This window comes from Rhopilema esculentum, chromosome 18 (assembly GCF_057945365.1).
Source record: "Rhopilema esculentum isolate cy_ngs chromosome 18, ASM5794536v1, whole genome shotgun sequence".
NCBI lineage: Eukaryota > Metazoa > Cnidaria > Scyphozoa > Rhizostomeae > Rhizostomatidae > Rhopilema > Rhopilema esculentum.
The window spans coordinates 2,839,028-2,855,226 of NC_142832.1; the positions used below are offsets into that span (position 1 = coordinate 2,839,028).

The window sequence follows — 16,199 nt, forward strand, 5'->3', positions numbered from 1 at the left end:
TCTTTCGTGATCATCAAAACGAGATAAGCGCGGAAGGTTTACAACTTTGCATGGTAACAAGTAAAATGTCGATATTTTATATTTAATAGAAGTTATTAGCGCAAAGACATATTGCAATAGAAAGACGAGAATGAGTTACCTATAAACCATCATGGTTTTTCATAAATCTTGTTTGCTACTGCTGCTGCTGATTCATGTCATTCTATTTGGTAAAGTTGGCCTAGCTACAGGGCAAGCGGCAAGTGAGTGTAAATAAATTTATAAACAAGATTAGTTCGCCTAGTGGGAGAACTACTTCTATGAATGAATTCGATTTCATGCAGTATTGATGTTTGACAACCAATGTCCTGTTGTTTCTAGCTTTAAAATTGCAGTGGGACTTCAAATCTGATCTTGTTTTTGAAGCGAACTGATATGATAAAAAAGTTCCATTCTGAACTTGCCTGCAAGAAACAAAGTTTCCAGTCTGGTGGTACCATGTCTGCATCTTGGATTTGCTGTGGCCATGATGCAGAACGAGTAGGCATATTGGATAAGAGTTTTATATTATACCCTGACTCAATAATTTGCTGTCCTCTTAAAAAAATACAAAAAAATATTAAGCAGAGGATTGAGGGAAAGCTATATCTGGTTCAAATTGAAAAGTGCATTCCAATGTAAACCTTACACCAAAGGTTAACAAATGATAGACCAGTTGAATGCCAGGGTTCATATGCCATAAAAACATATTTAATTAAGAAGGCAAATTTCTTTCTGCAGTTTTTGTTACAAAAAGTTTTTAAAGATTTCAAAGTGAAGACAAAGTTTTTCCATACCTCAGTGGACTGATTAGATCAGGAATGAACACTAATACTAGACAACAGGGGTGGCTTACGGTGCTATTAGTGTTATTAGTCTAAAAAAAGTTTTAGGCATAGCTGCCCTCACTGTTTGTTTTTGTAGACCCTGATTTGTATTCATGATCTAGGCTTTGCACATCAATAGTCTTTTATTGAAATTCTTTCACCTTCCTTTGAAAATGTCAATAACATCTCCTTTGTTAGAATGACATTTCTACTAATGCCTTTGTTTTTACTCCAGTGAATGTGAGGTTTATGTCATAAAAAACAGGGATTAATGCCATTGTATTTTACTGGCATGTTATTAGCCTCCTCAATCTAATACGCATTTCCAGATATTGGCTGCAGATTCTGTGAAACTGAATCATGAACAAATTACTACTGTGAATCAAATTGGTTGTGATCAATGGGTTGTTTCTCAAGTTTTTACTGTATTTTCAACCTGTGAAAGTCTAACACATAACTTTTACACTTATAAAATGATGTAAGGTCGTGCCCCAAGACTTCTCTAAAAGATTGCTACAGTGTTTATTAGGCATTCACCATGGATTTGCAGGGAAGAAATAAAAGATACTTATTTTTCTTGGCCATGTTTTGTGAGAGAAGGTTTTCATAAAGTAAAATTATCAAGTCTTTTTAAAAGTATTGTTTAGAGCCTTCATAATAAACTCACTCCAGGTTTGTGTGTTCTGAGGTCTGTTCCTTTTATGGTTCTTCAATGGCCCTGTTATTAGAAACCCTTTTCTAATAACAGAGTAGCTGAAAATGTTGATGCACGGCCACATTGATAAAACACCTGAGGAATTGACGGTCAGCTTTGCCTTGAGAATGGATTGTTGTAGCAGCTCCTTTCCTGTTGTTTGAAACATACCTCGAATACAAGTGGTTGAGAATATGTGGGCCGGATAGCCATTGAGATGCTGTTTTTGGATTGGCCTGAAGAAAATTGAGGATTAAGCCTTTGGTACTGCTATTTCCAAGAATTAGTGATTGTAGTTTTGAAGAAATTTTTATGGCTATCAAAACCACCGCTATACTTTCGCCCCAAGTTTGCCTTATTTTCCTTTTCTGGAAGCCCAAATTATGCTTGTAGGAAGAGAGAGGGGCCCTCCACACTGCTAGTGCTTTGCTCAACTAATTACAGTTTATTTCTGGTGCCAGCCTTCCCTGCTAGACAACATGAATATAGATAAATACCCTTAGATAAAGTTGTTTTCTTTTCTGCTTAGCCTGTGCATGTGACTTGACTGAAAATGGCTGTGATCCAAATTGCTGTTGTGATAATGACTGCACAGCTGCTGACAGATCTTCATTCACATTTTGCAAGAATGTTGACTTGAAGTAAGCATATCAACTTTTTTATGTTCTGTTTGACCATCCCCTCTCATATCCTTTTGTATTGTAGATCTTACGATATCAGTATTGTGCTCCTTATATTGATTGCACTTTAGGAAACCATCATTTTATGTTATCAAATAGTTTAAAATGACAAATAGAGCTTCAGATTATTTTTTATTATGTCTATGCACCTGCATCCTGGATTTTATATGGGTTCAATTGTCAATTGTACTGTATGGTTTATTTTGTGCATGAGCTAGCAAGGAGATGAATTATATTTAATACACTAATTTAGTGTTCATAAAATTCCAGTTTGCTGTTAGTGTGAGGATGGCTCAGTAGTTAAGGTCACAGGGTGTAGACCCAATGGTCTACAGTTTGAATCCTTTCCATGACCAAACTTTCACATAGATTTAGGAGAGTTCCCAACTCTCTGTAATTTCAGGCAAAGGAATCACAAGGTGTGGTCAAATCAAGAAAAATCAACAAGAAATTGCACCCTAAGCATTGCTTCTCAGTGTCCTTAAACTACCTTTTAGAATTTGTGAATAAAAATACATTTTGCTGTGATACTTAGATGTTTCTAGTTTGTATTGTGTTTTATTTTTAGTCAAGATGACAGAGTCTGTGTATCAAACCAGATTATTGAATTTGCTAATGCTAAGTACAGGACATCTGCTACTGGATCTGGATTGTTCTGTATCCACACTGATAACTGTGAGAATATTTATGTTATATTTTCATTTGAATTTGATTAGCTGAAAAGCTGTACTTTATGCTTCTAAATCTTAGCATAAAATTGCCTGCATGCTCAAAATAGTTATCCAATGAAATATGCCATTATTTTATCAGCAATATTTTGCCATTGATAAGCACTGCTATAATTTTTTTTATATTTGTGATTGTGTTTGAGATGCTAGTAAAAGACATTCTGCAGTTACCAGTGGGAAGAATGAATAAGTGCTTGTCCTGTTTTCAGATATTAAACAAGTGCACAAGTAGGCTGTAAAATTTTACACCAAAGTTAAGATAGCAAAAAACTTTTTTGTCAGTCTTTGAAGGAAAAGTTAAGCATTTAAATTATTATTATATGTTATAGTTCAGTATCATATCATCAAGTTTTGTGCTGAAATTTAGTTGTATTTTGATAAAAGTTCTTATTTATATTTGTCCACCCCTTTGCTGCTTATCTTGGGATTTGCTCCCTCACCTACAGGAGTCTTTGTTTCAGAATTTGCTTTTCTCAAACCGAAAATCTCCTTTCTTTTATTACTGAATATCAAAATTGAACTGTTTCCCAGTTGCAGCAAGGAACTTCTACACAACTGTGCAAACTGCAACAACTATCTCTAGGTTTGATGAGCTGCTTAAAACATATGGAAAAACCAGTTTTGTACCATCACCCTTGCCTACAAGAAGTTATGTTTCTTCCTCAATATACAAGGTATGGCTTTGTATAAACACATATTGTACGCAAGTTTTTGTGCAGGAATGTTTGCTTCCATTATGGTGATTTGTGTACTTTGGCAGCAATTGGAAAGACAAAATGATGTATTAGAAAAGAATCTGCTATGCCTGCCAAAATGACTTGATCACCCATAAGCTCAAGTCTTGTTTCTTTATTCCTATTTTCTTTTTTGTAATACAACTGCTTTCACTTCACTCCTCCAATGCAATTTTGATAGTAAGGCAGTTAGGAGATACTAAAGGGCTTAAGCCATCAGTCACTTTAAAGTGCGAAAATCAATAGAGGTAATACCATTCACACAGTTATTGGCTGGCCAATAGAGAATCTCCCTTGTTTCATTTAATATGTTTGGTATATCATTTTTATTTAGTACCTTCCTAGTTTATCATTTTCATAGCAACCTAATGATTGGGATAGGGTGGCTGATTTTGAAAAAAAGAACAAACATTACTGTTTCAAAACTTTTGGCAGTGATTGTATTCAGTGCTGCGGAGAGGATTTATGGGCCCCTCTTTCCATGGGCCCCTGGGTCAGTGACCCCTCTGACCACCCTCTCCTCTGCACTGATGTATTTATGCATAACAAACCTTAAACAAAAAGAAAATCTATATAATCTTATTATTTGGTCATATTTCTCAATAACATATATCATATTATGTTCTGTTTATCCACAGTTCTGACAATACGTCCACAGAATTATCACATCATAGTGAAATGCTAACAGCTCATTTTTCTCACCCAAAGCAAAACAAAACTTTAAAAAATTAATACTAAATGCAACTTGATGATAGAGCCTTGATGATATGTTTTTTTTTTCAGTATGGCGACCCGGTTCTTCTCCTTTTTGAAAGCAATGTTCAAGGTTACTTAGCATTTCCAAAACCTAATGTTGGCAATTCAGAATGTGATGATGAAAACCCAGCTGGTAAGTGCAATAATGCGGTTTTTATGCAAATGGTTGTCAATTATTGTTAATTGGTGAATTGCTGTCAATTTTTGTTCTTTGGTTGCTACAATATCTTAGAATAATCTTTCTGTGTGGCGAAATTCACGAACTGTAAACTTGTAAGTCCCATATCCATTTCATAATAAACCTTTGGAGGTCGTCAGATTTCTGGTGTGGATAAAATCTTGTGGACAAACTCCTCTTAAAATGCTTGTTTTCCTACAAACAGCAACATCTCGTGGTATTTGCAAACATAGGAGCTAAATTTTTTAAATGTGTAGCATGCTCAGGCTGAATGTATTTTCCGAAAACATCAAATATTTTGTATAATTTTCTTAAATCCGTTCTTTCAGTAACAGTCAATAACAGGAAGAAAGGAGGAACTTTCTTTCTCAGAATATTGGATCTGGGCGCAGGCTACAGCCCCCTAGGATGATGGATGATATTTCCCACTTTCCGTTAATGACCCTTGCAGCATTTCCAATGCAGATAGCTTTCTACTTTTTATCAGCAAATTCACCCCCTGAATAATTCCCAATGCTGCAACTAAATTTGGATGCAGGCTTCACCAAACGGGTACTAGCCTTAGCTGGACCCATTACATCGTCGTTTGGCTTTGTCCACTCCTGCAGCAAATGGTTAGCCAATGGCAACATAATTAGGGCAAATGCAGCGTTGAAAGAAACTCGTCAACTCTCTCTTACCTCCCATGTGACCCAAGATAAAGATTCCTCTCTAACAGGCAGGGACTCACCCAATTCTTCGTATATACCTAATTTTTATGTTTCAACCCAACTGTTTTTTATTTGTATTATGGCTTATTTCAAGGGTTTATGAAAAACGAGGACTCAGCGTGCTCGAGATATATCAGAGATCTTGCTTCACAATGCATCAGCGACAGTAGCTTTGATGCGCTGAGCTATTACACGCAGTTCAAGTTCCTTCCGGTAAGTGCTTTTCTAAGAATTCTCATATTTTGCGACTAATGTTCCTAGAACTGACTGAGGCCCAAATTGCATTCCTCTTTCTTTGCAACTGACTTTGCAACTGTGTAAGAGATTAGCGTTTGCTGATTGGCCAAAAGCAAGAACCAATCAAAATCGCTATTTTTCATCTCACTTTACTTTCGATCCACAACTGGATATAAATTTCTGCTGACAAAGATACATGTTTTTCAAGGCAATCTTTCCCATTATTGATTTAGCAATATTTCAATCAACTCTTCATACAAAAATAAAAATTCTAGCATATTCTTTTACAATAAATATATTGTTGTTATGTTTCCTGATAAAGTTTTTTCCGTTCTGTTATCATTTGATATTTCTCAAAATTTCCAGCTTTACCAGTGATCATGTTCAAATATTTTCATGTTTCTTCCTGTATACGATGTTCTTGTGACGAATTTTATTGCACTTTCGAAAAACATTTTTTCTTAGGCGTCTTATTACAATCGTTTTTAATGGAATAATGTCTTTCTTATCATTTTAGATAGCCACTGTTTAAATATAAATCTAAGGCTCGTCTTCGTTTTCCTAAGAAATTTTAGCCGTTCAAGTTTCTACATATTGAAAAGATCATAATTTATTAGATAGTGGACGTTGTTCACGCTATTGATTTGTGAAAATATTGTTTTTATCTCAACTGACTTCTAATGAGAAATTTAAAACAAATGTACAGGGACAACTCCATGTAAAACTGCAAGATGCGAGGCTCTTTCGCCTTTTTGTAGCACATTTAGGAGTTGTCTAGTTTTCATACTGCTCGACCTGATGACATAATTAGTTTACCCTAAACCTAACCCTAATAATAAATCTAACACCTAACCTAACACTAACCCTAACCCTAACCCTAACCCTTTATGAATATCAGGTCGAGCAGTATGGAAACTAGACAATTCCGCACATTTATTGTTCAAATCTCGTTATTTTCCTTTATGCTTAGCTATGAAAGGTAGTTTGAAATTCTATTTTTGAAGACTGAGAGGCTTTTCCTATCCAGAAGTTTCAATGACCTTTCTGCTATTACGCCACATATCTTAATTTCTAACTTGTTGTTACAAAATGGACTGATCGCATTAATCTATGTGCGCTTTAAAAAGGGTATTGAGTCCTAAATCTTAACATGATAACATGTTGATCAAATGAGATATAAAACATTGTTTCAACTGACTTTTTTCTGGATACCAGTGTTACTATTTTTTTCTTCGATTCTTTCTACCTACCCAGGCTACCCTCCCTTTGAGTACTTCAGCTCTTTCGATATCTTTCTCACTAGGATGGAAATAATTAAATGTAACTCTCATTCGAAGTGTTTATTCTGCTGCAAGTTGCGTACATAAATTTTGACTAAAGTTAGGCCGGTTTCTCTCTTCTCTTGTCATTTATCACTAATAATTTGTCATAACCTTGCATTCAATTTGTTTCCAATGATTCAATCGCCCTTCGCTCTCTTACAGATTAATCCAGTACTAAGACTTGTTTCCAAATTGTATACTTCTGTTATTGTTAAGAATATCAATATACTCCTTTTTTCACTGCTGAAACAAAAAATTTAAACCTTTCAGGGACCGTCCTTCCTTGCAGAAAGGGTATTGTATATACAAGAGAACGTAACTATCACAACAAGCATCATTCAACCGACACCGGTTGCAACCAATGCCGGTATTTCGGTAAACAGAACCGCATCATCAGTATTCCCGTCTCCCAGTCCTGTAGCAAACTCCACTGGAACAACCACAACGACCACAACGAGAACCATATATACCTTGGTATCATACAACGACCCTTTGCTTGTGTCAGCGTCATTGCAACAGCCTATTGTTTGCCAAACAACCTCTGGGGTGCAAGGAAATTGTTCATTTGTCGCTCCTTCGAAACCGTCTTACAACTTCACTAGTAATGTTTGCCAGAACGTCCTGTTGAAGGTGAGTGATTTTTCTGCAATTAATCAAAGAGTAAAGGATCCTTTGCATTTGGGGGTGGGGCTTGTAATCGTTGTAGCCCAAGGACCTCAATTCTCGTATATGACACGGCTCTTTCCTATAGTTAAATACATAGTGAATTTTCTTTCTCAAAATGTCACATTTAATATTACTTGGCTTGATTTAGTAAAAAGTACAGAGGTTTTTCTTTTTTTGAAGTCGAAAATGGAATGAAGAACAATAAGATATTTTGGATTTAAAGCAGTAAACGTATAATTTGCTTTAGTGTGCAGAGCAGGACTCTCCTGGACCCTTACCAGGTTTCACATTTAATGTTTCTTGCCTTAAACATTTATACAAAACATTAATTTTTATCGTTATTATCCTTTTTGGCAGGCGTTTTTTTCTTATGTGACTTATCTCAAAAAACCATTTTCTGAATTTCTATCTACCATCTAATTTTTCCGCCTGGGATTTACTTTTTCCCATCACTAAGTGTCACACAAATCCAATTTAAATATGTTTGAAACTTCAAGAAAAAAAAATTTCTTGGTCGAATTGTTGAGTTTTAGGAAGTATAATTATTTATAATCAGGTGACTATTTTTCTATACTTTAGGGGAGAACGGATGTCCCAGATCCACAAAAAGATCTAACTTTTATAAATAGTTTACTTTGCTTCAATTTAACGACCTTTAATGTATTATTTGCAACTTCTTATTGCAGGCATCATACATCGTATTTTACGATACGAACTCAACAGCTCTAAACATCTCTTCGGTCAGCGTCAATTTGGTTATGGGCGATATACCATCAACGATGTCATCTTTCAAGCAAGAATTCTCAATCCGGTTCCAAAAGGTAATCTTATGGATAAAGTATTGAATGTTTTCAGTATTTTATTTACAATTACAATGGGAATTTTTAAATGTATGCTTATTTGATATTTGTGCCTTAAGCAACTTTTCTGGAGTTTGGTAGTTGTAATCACAATGCTTCATTGATCCTGAGATATTGTATATATATAAAATTTGTTTGAATGATATCAGAAATTTAATTTTTTTAGAAACTTTTTCCAGTTGGGTTGTTTTAAGATGCCCTACCCTTTGTATATGATATACCTGGCCTTTACAAAGTTCCTCTCTGATATAGTCAACCGTCCGTTTTAAATAAGCAAGATTTAACCCAATAATCCAGATATTTCTATTGCCTTTCATTCTCATCTAACTTCACTGGTAATATCACTTCACTGGAAACCTCGAGAAATCTCGAGAACCCTTCAAACACCGCGAGAGTCCTCGAGATGGTTAAAAGTAACTATGTCTTCTTTTGATAGGCTGGATCACAATCTACATTTTCTCGAAGCGGCAATCCTGGTTACGTTCATGGACGTCCAATTTTGGCTGGCACGCTACAGACAAACACACAGCAGAAGAAGTATCCTTTTGCTTCAACTAAAATGAATATGTGATTAGAATCCCCCCGGTCCCTAAACCAATCATTTACTGCTTGGATATTGCCCATTTGAGCAGTAAGTTATTCAAGGACATAAGACAGGGGGGAATATCAAATAAAGGGCACATCCTTGCTTTCGACATGATTTCATGATCAGTACTGCAAAAGTGCCATGAGCAGTATGCTCTAGAATTAAAAAGGGGACAATCCTTGTCACTTAGGATTCCATTTTTACCACCACCAGGTAACACAGTCCGCTCCGAATGTCACATTTTGGAAAAAGTTTCTTTCCTAAATTTAATTTCGAAACTTGCCACCGGTCAAATCCTTGTTTAGACCTGTTCCCTTTGAGAACGCCATCTCCTGCTTGGTTGTTTTTGTCGTTGTAGCTAAACAATATCTTGCTTTAATAGATAGTCAAGTATCTGGTATGTGGTGCAACATTTAGTCCTTCCGTGTGGATTAGCTGTTACAAACCATTATTGGCTCGGTCTCTTCAGTAACGCTAGCAACAACAGTGATTGCATGTTTCTCCACGTTGCATATCTCAACCTCCGTTCTATTTGTAATTTATCTCCCTTTCTGATTATTGCTCTTGAATATGAGCTGTCTTTGTGTAGGTGCATTCTTTTTAAGTACTTGCAATCAAGCTAATGAAGCCAAACCCAGTGTGGGCGGGAACGCCTGAGACAGGTGCTGAGCTACTTCGATGAGCATGCCGCTTGCAAATGACAAACCAGCTTTCTGTATTTTTTTGGGCCTCCTTCATGATAATCAGTGTCGGTATCTCAAACAAGGCCAGCCATCTTTCCTTGCATCCTTGCCTTTAATTTTCCAAGCTTTTTGTCAGTTTTACTCAAGTTACAATCACAACTCTAGAAACATAAACTATTAGAGTTCTTATCTGCACCTGTTCTCACCACTGCTAGTTTAAAGCTGACTTTCATTCGAGCATGTTAAAAATAATCAGCAAATATATTTTCCTGATTATTTCTCGGCTTCAAATAGTTCTTTTGTGTCTTTATCAGGCTTGTGACTGTGTCCCTTTCTCGTTAGAACAGAAATCTAGCAAGTGACTGTCTCCTATCGCTCCACAAAATATCAAAAACCTTTTTATATCATCGGTTATCTTCTTTGGTTTTCCTTTTCTATTTCCAACGAGTAAATAAAATCCGAAATTAGTAAAGGACACACATGGTCACTTGGTGTCATTTGGAAACATTTGCATCCTGTTATCTTCTTTTAATTGTGGTCGGCCTTCTTCATTGAGGAATCGTATTCTCAGCTCAGCTCTATAAACAACCTGCTACTAATCTTTTAGAGCAAGCATTACATAAAAACAAATGCTACACAGAGCATTTCAATGCTAAAGAAAGGACATGGTTTAGTTTGCTCTATTTCATGCCCCTATTTTGAGCTTCTTTCTTGTTTCATCTAAATTCCCAAAGACGTTCTTAACCGAGTACCTTCAAAAGTGCACAGGAGGATGAAAATTCCGATCGATTAGAAGGTAGTTCGTAACACATTAAGAACTGATGTTCAGTAAATTTTTCTGCCCATTTTAAATTGTTGGGGGCTTGAAACAAACCAAAATTTTAACTTCATTTTAATACTTAGCAAAATTTTCTTCAATTTTAATGTTGTCTGAACCCGTAGGATAAAATGTCAGTTGCTGTGAAGGATGCCTCTGTGTAAGATGAAAGTGCGTCGACGAGAGTCCTCTGCGGACTAGTGCAACCTCCAGGTTGATTTTTTTACGGAAAAGCGCCTCCTATATAAAAACCACATATTATAAAATAGGAGCCATTACAAAATTAGTAGATTCTCTTATACGAATTTTACTTAAGTGTGATTTACACAAGCGACACTTTGCACGCAGCTGACTCATAACAAATGAATGGTACTTAAAAAATAGTACACATTGAAGAAAAGTAAATAAACTGTTTTAATGACTATGGTTTCCTTTAACTTATGCCAAAACAGAGAAGCTATAATCTTAAATAAAGATCCGAATAAATGGTTAACTGTCATCAAATCATCGTCCGATGCTTGTGGTGTGACCTCGCAAAGGATGTCGGTTAAATTTGGCATCAACATTAGGACAGGATGTTTTATCAGGTGAGTTCACGGTCATAAAATGTTTAATTATTCAGTTGTATTCATTTACTTATATTTTTCTCTGTGGTATGAACATCTGCGTCAATATAAGATGTAAATTTTTGATTATTTTTACGTATGTTTCGAGCAAGTTTGGTAAATTTTCTAGGCATCGCTTTTAGAAAACCATTCGGCATAAAGTGTTGATATTGCTTGAATATTTGGATTTGCCTCATGCCAGTACATTGATTTGATATTTTTCTCTGTGGTATGAGCATCTGCGTCAATATAAGATGTAAATTTTTGATTATTTTTACGTATGTTTCGAGCAAGTTTGGTAAATTTTCTAGGCATCGTTTTTAGAAAACCATTCGGCACAAAGTGTTGATATTGCTTGAATATTTGGATTTGTCTCATGCCAGTACATTGATTTGGAATAATTCGTGTTTTTAACAATGATATAGTCGAATGAGAGAAACCCCTATAAATTTGATGACAATCTCACCAGCAATCGAAATGTTATACAGAAAAACGTTCACCTCTTAAGATAGAAGACTGACCCGCTTGTTGAATCCATCCGAGGGAAATTCCACCATTGCCGTAACTGTGACATTGTTTTTAACAAATGTGTCATGCAACTCTTTTGAATGTAAAGAGAACAGACACTCTACCATCATGTTACGACTGAATGGTTTTTAGGAAGGCTCGGATCATCATATATTCTTGGCTCTTTCGCATCACTAATTGAGGATTTACTGTTGGTCTTATTTTTTATCTTGTTGATACCTACAATCCCGGAGAAATGATAGAACTACAAACCTAACACTGATTCGGGGAAAAGGGGGGATTCGAATTTACAGGGGCAATAATTACATAAAGTAGGAAATTGCAAAAATTGCATCTTGTCTGAATAATTTTGTCCGGGATTGTAGCTTCTGAAGGTAGATTCTGAGAGGTAGGACACTGAGAAGCTATGCTTATCTCTGGTTATTGAAAACCAGTTATCTAATAATTTATTTCACAGCCGAAACATGGTGGTACTTTAATTTTATCTCGAGATTCAGAGGTAGTTACTCGATCTAGAACAAAATACGAAATCAGTAGCCTCGACCGTTAGTAAACATTCTGGATCATGTGTTTTTTCTTGTACCAGTATTTGATCTAATCCTAGGGGAAGGGGATAATTTCTCTATATACCGCTGCTTTCCGTGTGGCCCTAGATTCTTTTCATATTTCAGGAGTGATGTATTATTCTTTGGATTTCAAGGTCATTTGATTTTTTGTTAAACGCCATGTTTCCATCAAATGTCACACCCAAATGGCATCAGCCTCTTTAATAATATATCGTGACGTCATAAGATCTTTCACAGCATACTTTTCCCTAGGTCTCATGCTTCTTTGTATTTTTCAGCATCAAAAGAGTAATGACTAACCAAGAATGCAGCCTGCTTCAAAGCAACATTTACAATAGCCTGTTGGGCACCTTCCCAACTCACGTTGCAATGTACGGTAATTCTGCTGTTACAAATACTGCTGACTGGGTGCCGATTATCAATAGCCAGCCGCAAACACCTGTAAGTACAAGACGTTGGCATTATCTTCTTACGCAAAAAGATAGATGTGTTCATAGGGATTTCCAAAGTAGCGAATGGCCAAAGATTTTATCTTGATAAAGAAACTTTACATCGTTCTTAGTTCCCACCAAGCTCTTTACATCGTTCTTTATTTACATATATAAGTAATTTGGCATCAGAGGGTGATATTTCGGTAATCATTTGTTGTTGTAGGTGAAATTTGTGGCATTTAAATCTTGCAACCTGAGAAGCAATTCTTTGTGACGTCAATTCAGTTTAATATTGATAGAAGCAATGTGATTAATTCAGACTTTTGTAACTGACAAATTTTAAATTGATTTTTCCAAAGGCCTATTTACCAAGTTTCTGACTACCCTAGGCCCTTTCGAGACAGTATTAGATCATTAAATCTTAATTAATATAGAATAGAAGTACAGTGGTATCTAGTATAAAAGTATGAACAGAAAGTCAAGGTCGTTTTCGTGCAAAATTTCGAGGATATCGGCACCCCTTTTAAGTTATTGAATGTGTCTAGCTTATGGGCTGGAAGAAAAACTTTTTTGTCGCAAATCTATATTAAAGTGAAATAAATTTTGAACCAGTTGTCACTCCACTCCTGGTTAATTCGATTGGGGTTCGTCATCTTTGAGGAGAAGGAAAGTGTATTTGATATTGAATATTATAATAAAGTCGTAAAAAATATATTGTTGCATTTGACACTTTTTTCTAGCAGCATTTTAGCAGTTTGTTTGTAGAATATTTTGAATCAATGTGACTTTGACTGATATAATGAGCAATCTTACTAAAACATTAAATGTTCTCTGCATTCTCTCTTTTCAGCCATCTTCTGTAAACGGTGAGTGCACAAACATGATACTAGGTGTTCATTTTGAGATCCTCCATGGCAGCACTGGATATCTTGGAAACCCACAGTCAAGGGTACGCTAGTTAACTTCTAAAATTGCTATGTATTCTCTTTCAGAACCTCTTTGGCAATTAAGTTTAATCTTAGTTGTTGAGATGTTGTTTCAGATACAGAGGCAGGTTTTTGAGAGCAAGCTGCATTTTATACTGATTTGATGCTGTTGATGTTGTTGTAAAGGCTTTGAAGAGCCATGTTACAATAATATCAGACCTGGTTTTGTCAAAGGAAGCACCATTTTGCAATATATGAATCTTTAGGTTGATCCTGAAAACATTCTTTAAAAGGGTATAAAATGAAGATATTTTTTTTGATGCATTCAAATTTATGCCTTAGAGCTTTTGTTTTCCTTGTCTAGCATAGTTTTGATAGGCTGTTATCATCAATTGATAGGCTGTTATGTTGAGCCTAGATCAACAATTGCATTTTGCACAATTGCATTTTGAGGCCTGAAAAGTCCTATCTATGAGGCTTTGCTCATATTGTTGATTAAACTGAAATACATTCTGTTCTTGCTAACCTTTCCTGTCAAGCAAGGAACGTTTTCTACACTTGTGACACCAGCCCAAAGACCAATATGAAATACATCCAATCAGACAGCTAACTGGAGAAAGGCTAGACAATTCCACAAGAAATGAGTCGTTAACATTTTGTAAAGCTCTGTGTTGAGATTTATTTTTGCACTGCACTATTAGTTTTGCATTAATGATCCAGTTCCAGACAATTTATGCTTCTATTGATATTACTTAAGGACAGGAGAACGGAGGAAAGTGGTTCCTTGAAAATACAAAGTAAAAAAAGAAAATATTTGGTAAATGTTTTGTGCCTTATTCACTATCTTGCCCCTACCATTGATTGTGTGTCCTTCGTATTGCTCTCCCTTACTCAATAAACACACTGATGAATATGTTCTTCTGCAGGTCATTGGTTTCCGAGTGAAGTATGACTCTCCAAAGACGATCAGTTTTCTTGTACGTATATCTTTATTTTCTAAAACGATTCAAATTCATTTCTATTTTACTTTCTGATTTACAATGTACATTGGTGTAGAGAAGCTTAATAGACTTTCAGACTTCCAGTTTTCAATACTACTCCCCACATGTATTGTCTCTAACATCCTAAGTACTGCCCTAGGTCGGCTTCAGTTCCTCATTCAGTCTAGCTGTACTGATCAGGGGTGTAGCTAGAGGAAGGATGTAGGGGGGTGTAACACCCCCCCCCCTTCTTCATAAACTCGCCGGTAAATCTTCAGTTTGTCTACAAAACCCTTAGTTTGTTTGTAAAATCATCTACCAGTAGGTGAACTAGCACCTAATTCCTTCTCCATCTATATCTTCGTCTATAAATTTTCTATTGATGACCCTCCCCCCTTTCCTTGTCTTGAGGGTCCAGCGACGCTACTTGTACTGATGGGCGACTATGGCCTTCAGCCGACTGTTTGAGTTGTCAGTGGTGCGGTGCGGTTCTAGGTCATGTTGGTTAAAAAGACTGTCGAGTGATTCTCCAAGACTCATGCTTACTTATTTTTCTTTCATTACAATGACACCAAACGTGCTGTCTAGTCTGATCTTTAGATAGAAAGAACCATCAGCTTGTAGACTCTCAACTCTAAACAAGGTTTTCAGAATCCTCTGAAATATTGCCGGTGAAAGTTTAATTGAGAACATATGGCGAAACATGTTTATAAAGCAGCTGACGTTGTCTTGTCTGCATCGATTAACCAATATAAGAGTCAGTGAAGTTTACAAACAGCAAACCAGCAAGGGCTGAATGCACAGTGGTGACTCGTATGCTTGAAAGCCGCAATCAGCTTAAAATCTAATGTAAATGCTTGGTATTTTCAATGGCATTTCATTTTTATGATCTGCATATTCAAATATAAGTGGCAAACCTGCTTAAGAGATTAGTTTATGCATATATGCCATTTTGATATCTGTCCCATGTTGCATGCTAAACGATTTAATTATAGAAAAAATTGATTGTACCAACTTTCAGAATGCTGTTTTACCGCAAGCCAATTATCGTAACGTGGCATTGTATGTGTAAAAAGAATGGACATACACGTTTTTATTTATTTGTGAGAAACTGGTTTATGAGAATCTAGTACCAGGATGGCCAAAAATTCAAGAAACTTTCGTACTACAATCCTGGCAAAAAGGTTGGTGGACTGGTGAAAAACCACTAAAATTGCAACTTGGCCCCAAAAATATTATCAAAACCCCCCACCCTGCAGCAATGTTGGTTTTTTTAAAAATACCCAAGTAACAGCAATCGAAAAGAGTAGCAATAAGCGTATCAACATTGACAGTGGGGGGCGGGGAGCGTATTTTTCCAAAAATTCTACAATTTGCCAGCTAGTCTAATAACTTTTGGCCAGGATTGTAGGCTCAAGATAAATTAAGAAACTGTAAAATTTCCATCAAAGGAGTCCAAAGTTTTATCTTGTTAATTTTTTGTTGGAAAAAATAGCATTTTTCCAATAATAGCAATGGAAAAAATATCATTCCTACTTGCGTTTTTCATAGCGATCTGTGTTGCTCAACTTCAAAACAATAAGGGAGTGGGAATAAGACAATTTTAGGTTCCGAAATAAAAAACCGACTAAGAAACTTTCATTACTAAAAGGACCAAATTTGGATGT

At 35.9% G+C, this 16,199-nt stretch overlaps 1 protein-coding gene across 1 annotated transcript in view; it reads left to right on the plus strand.

The window, feature by feature from the left end:
• LOC135696675 (tectonic-3) overlaps window positions 1–16,199 on the plus strand; it is a 17,114-nt gene continuing 915 nt past the window's right edge. The window contains exons 1-13 of the mRNA XM_065216147.2: window positions 1–242; window positions 2,069–2,180; window positions 2,788–2,894; window positions 3,479–3,621; window positions 4,465–4,570; window positions 5,420–5,538; window positions 7,155–7,514; window positions 8,237–8,371; window positions 8,847–8,947; window positions 10,949–11,083; window positions 12,474–12,636; window positions 13,477–13,575; window positions 14,479–14,529. Of these exons, the coding sequence (XP_065072219.2) occupies window positions 152–242; window positions 2,069–2,180; window positions 2,788–2,894; window positions 3,479–3,621; window positions 4,465–4,570; window positions 5,420–5,538; window positions 7,155–7,514; window positions 8,237–8,371; window positions 8,847–8,947; window positions 10,949–11,083; window positions 12,474–12,636; window positions 13,477–13,575; window positions 14,479–14,529 (1,722 nt within the window). The 5' untranslated portion in view covers window positions 1–151. The remainder of the gene's footprint in view (window positions 243–2,068; window positions 2,181–2,787; window positions 2,895–3,478; window positions 3,622–4,464; window positions 4,571–5,419; window positions 5,539–7,154; window positions 7,515–8,236; window positions 8,372–8,846; window positions 8,948–10,948; window positions 11,084–12,473; window positions 12,637–13,476; window positions 13,576–14,478; window positions 14,530–16,199) is intronic.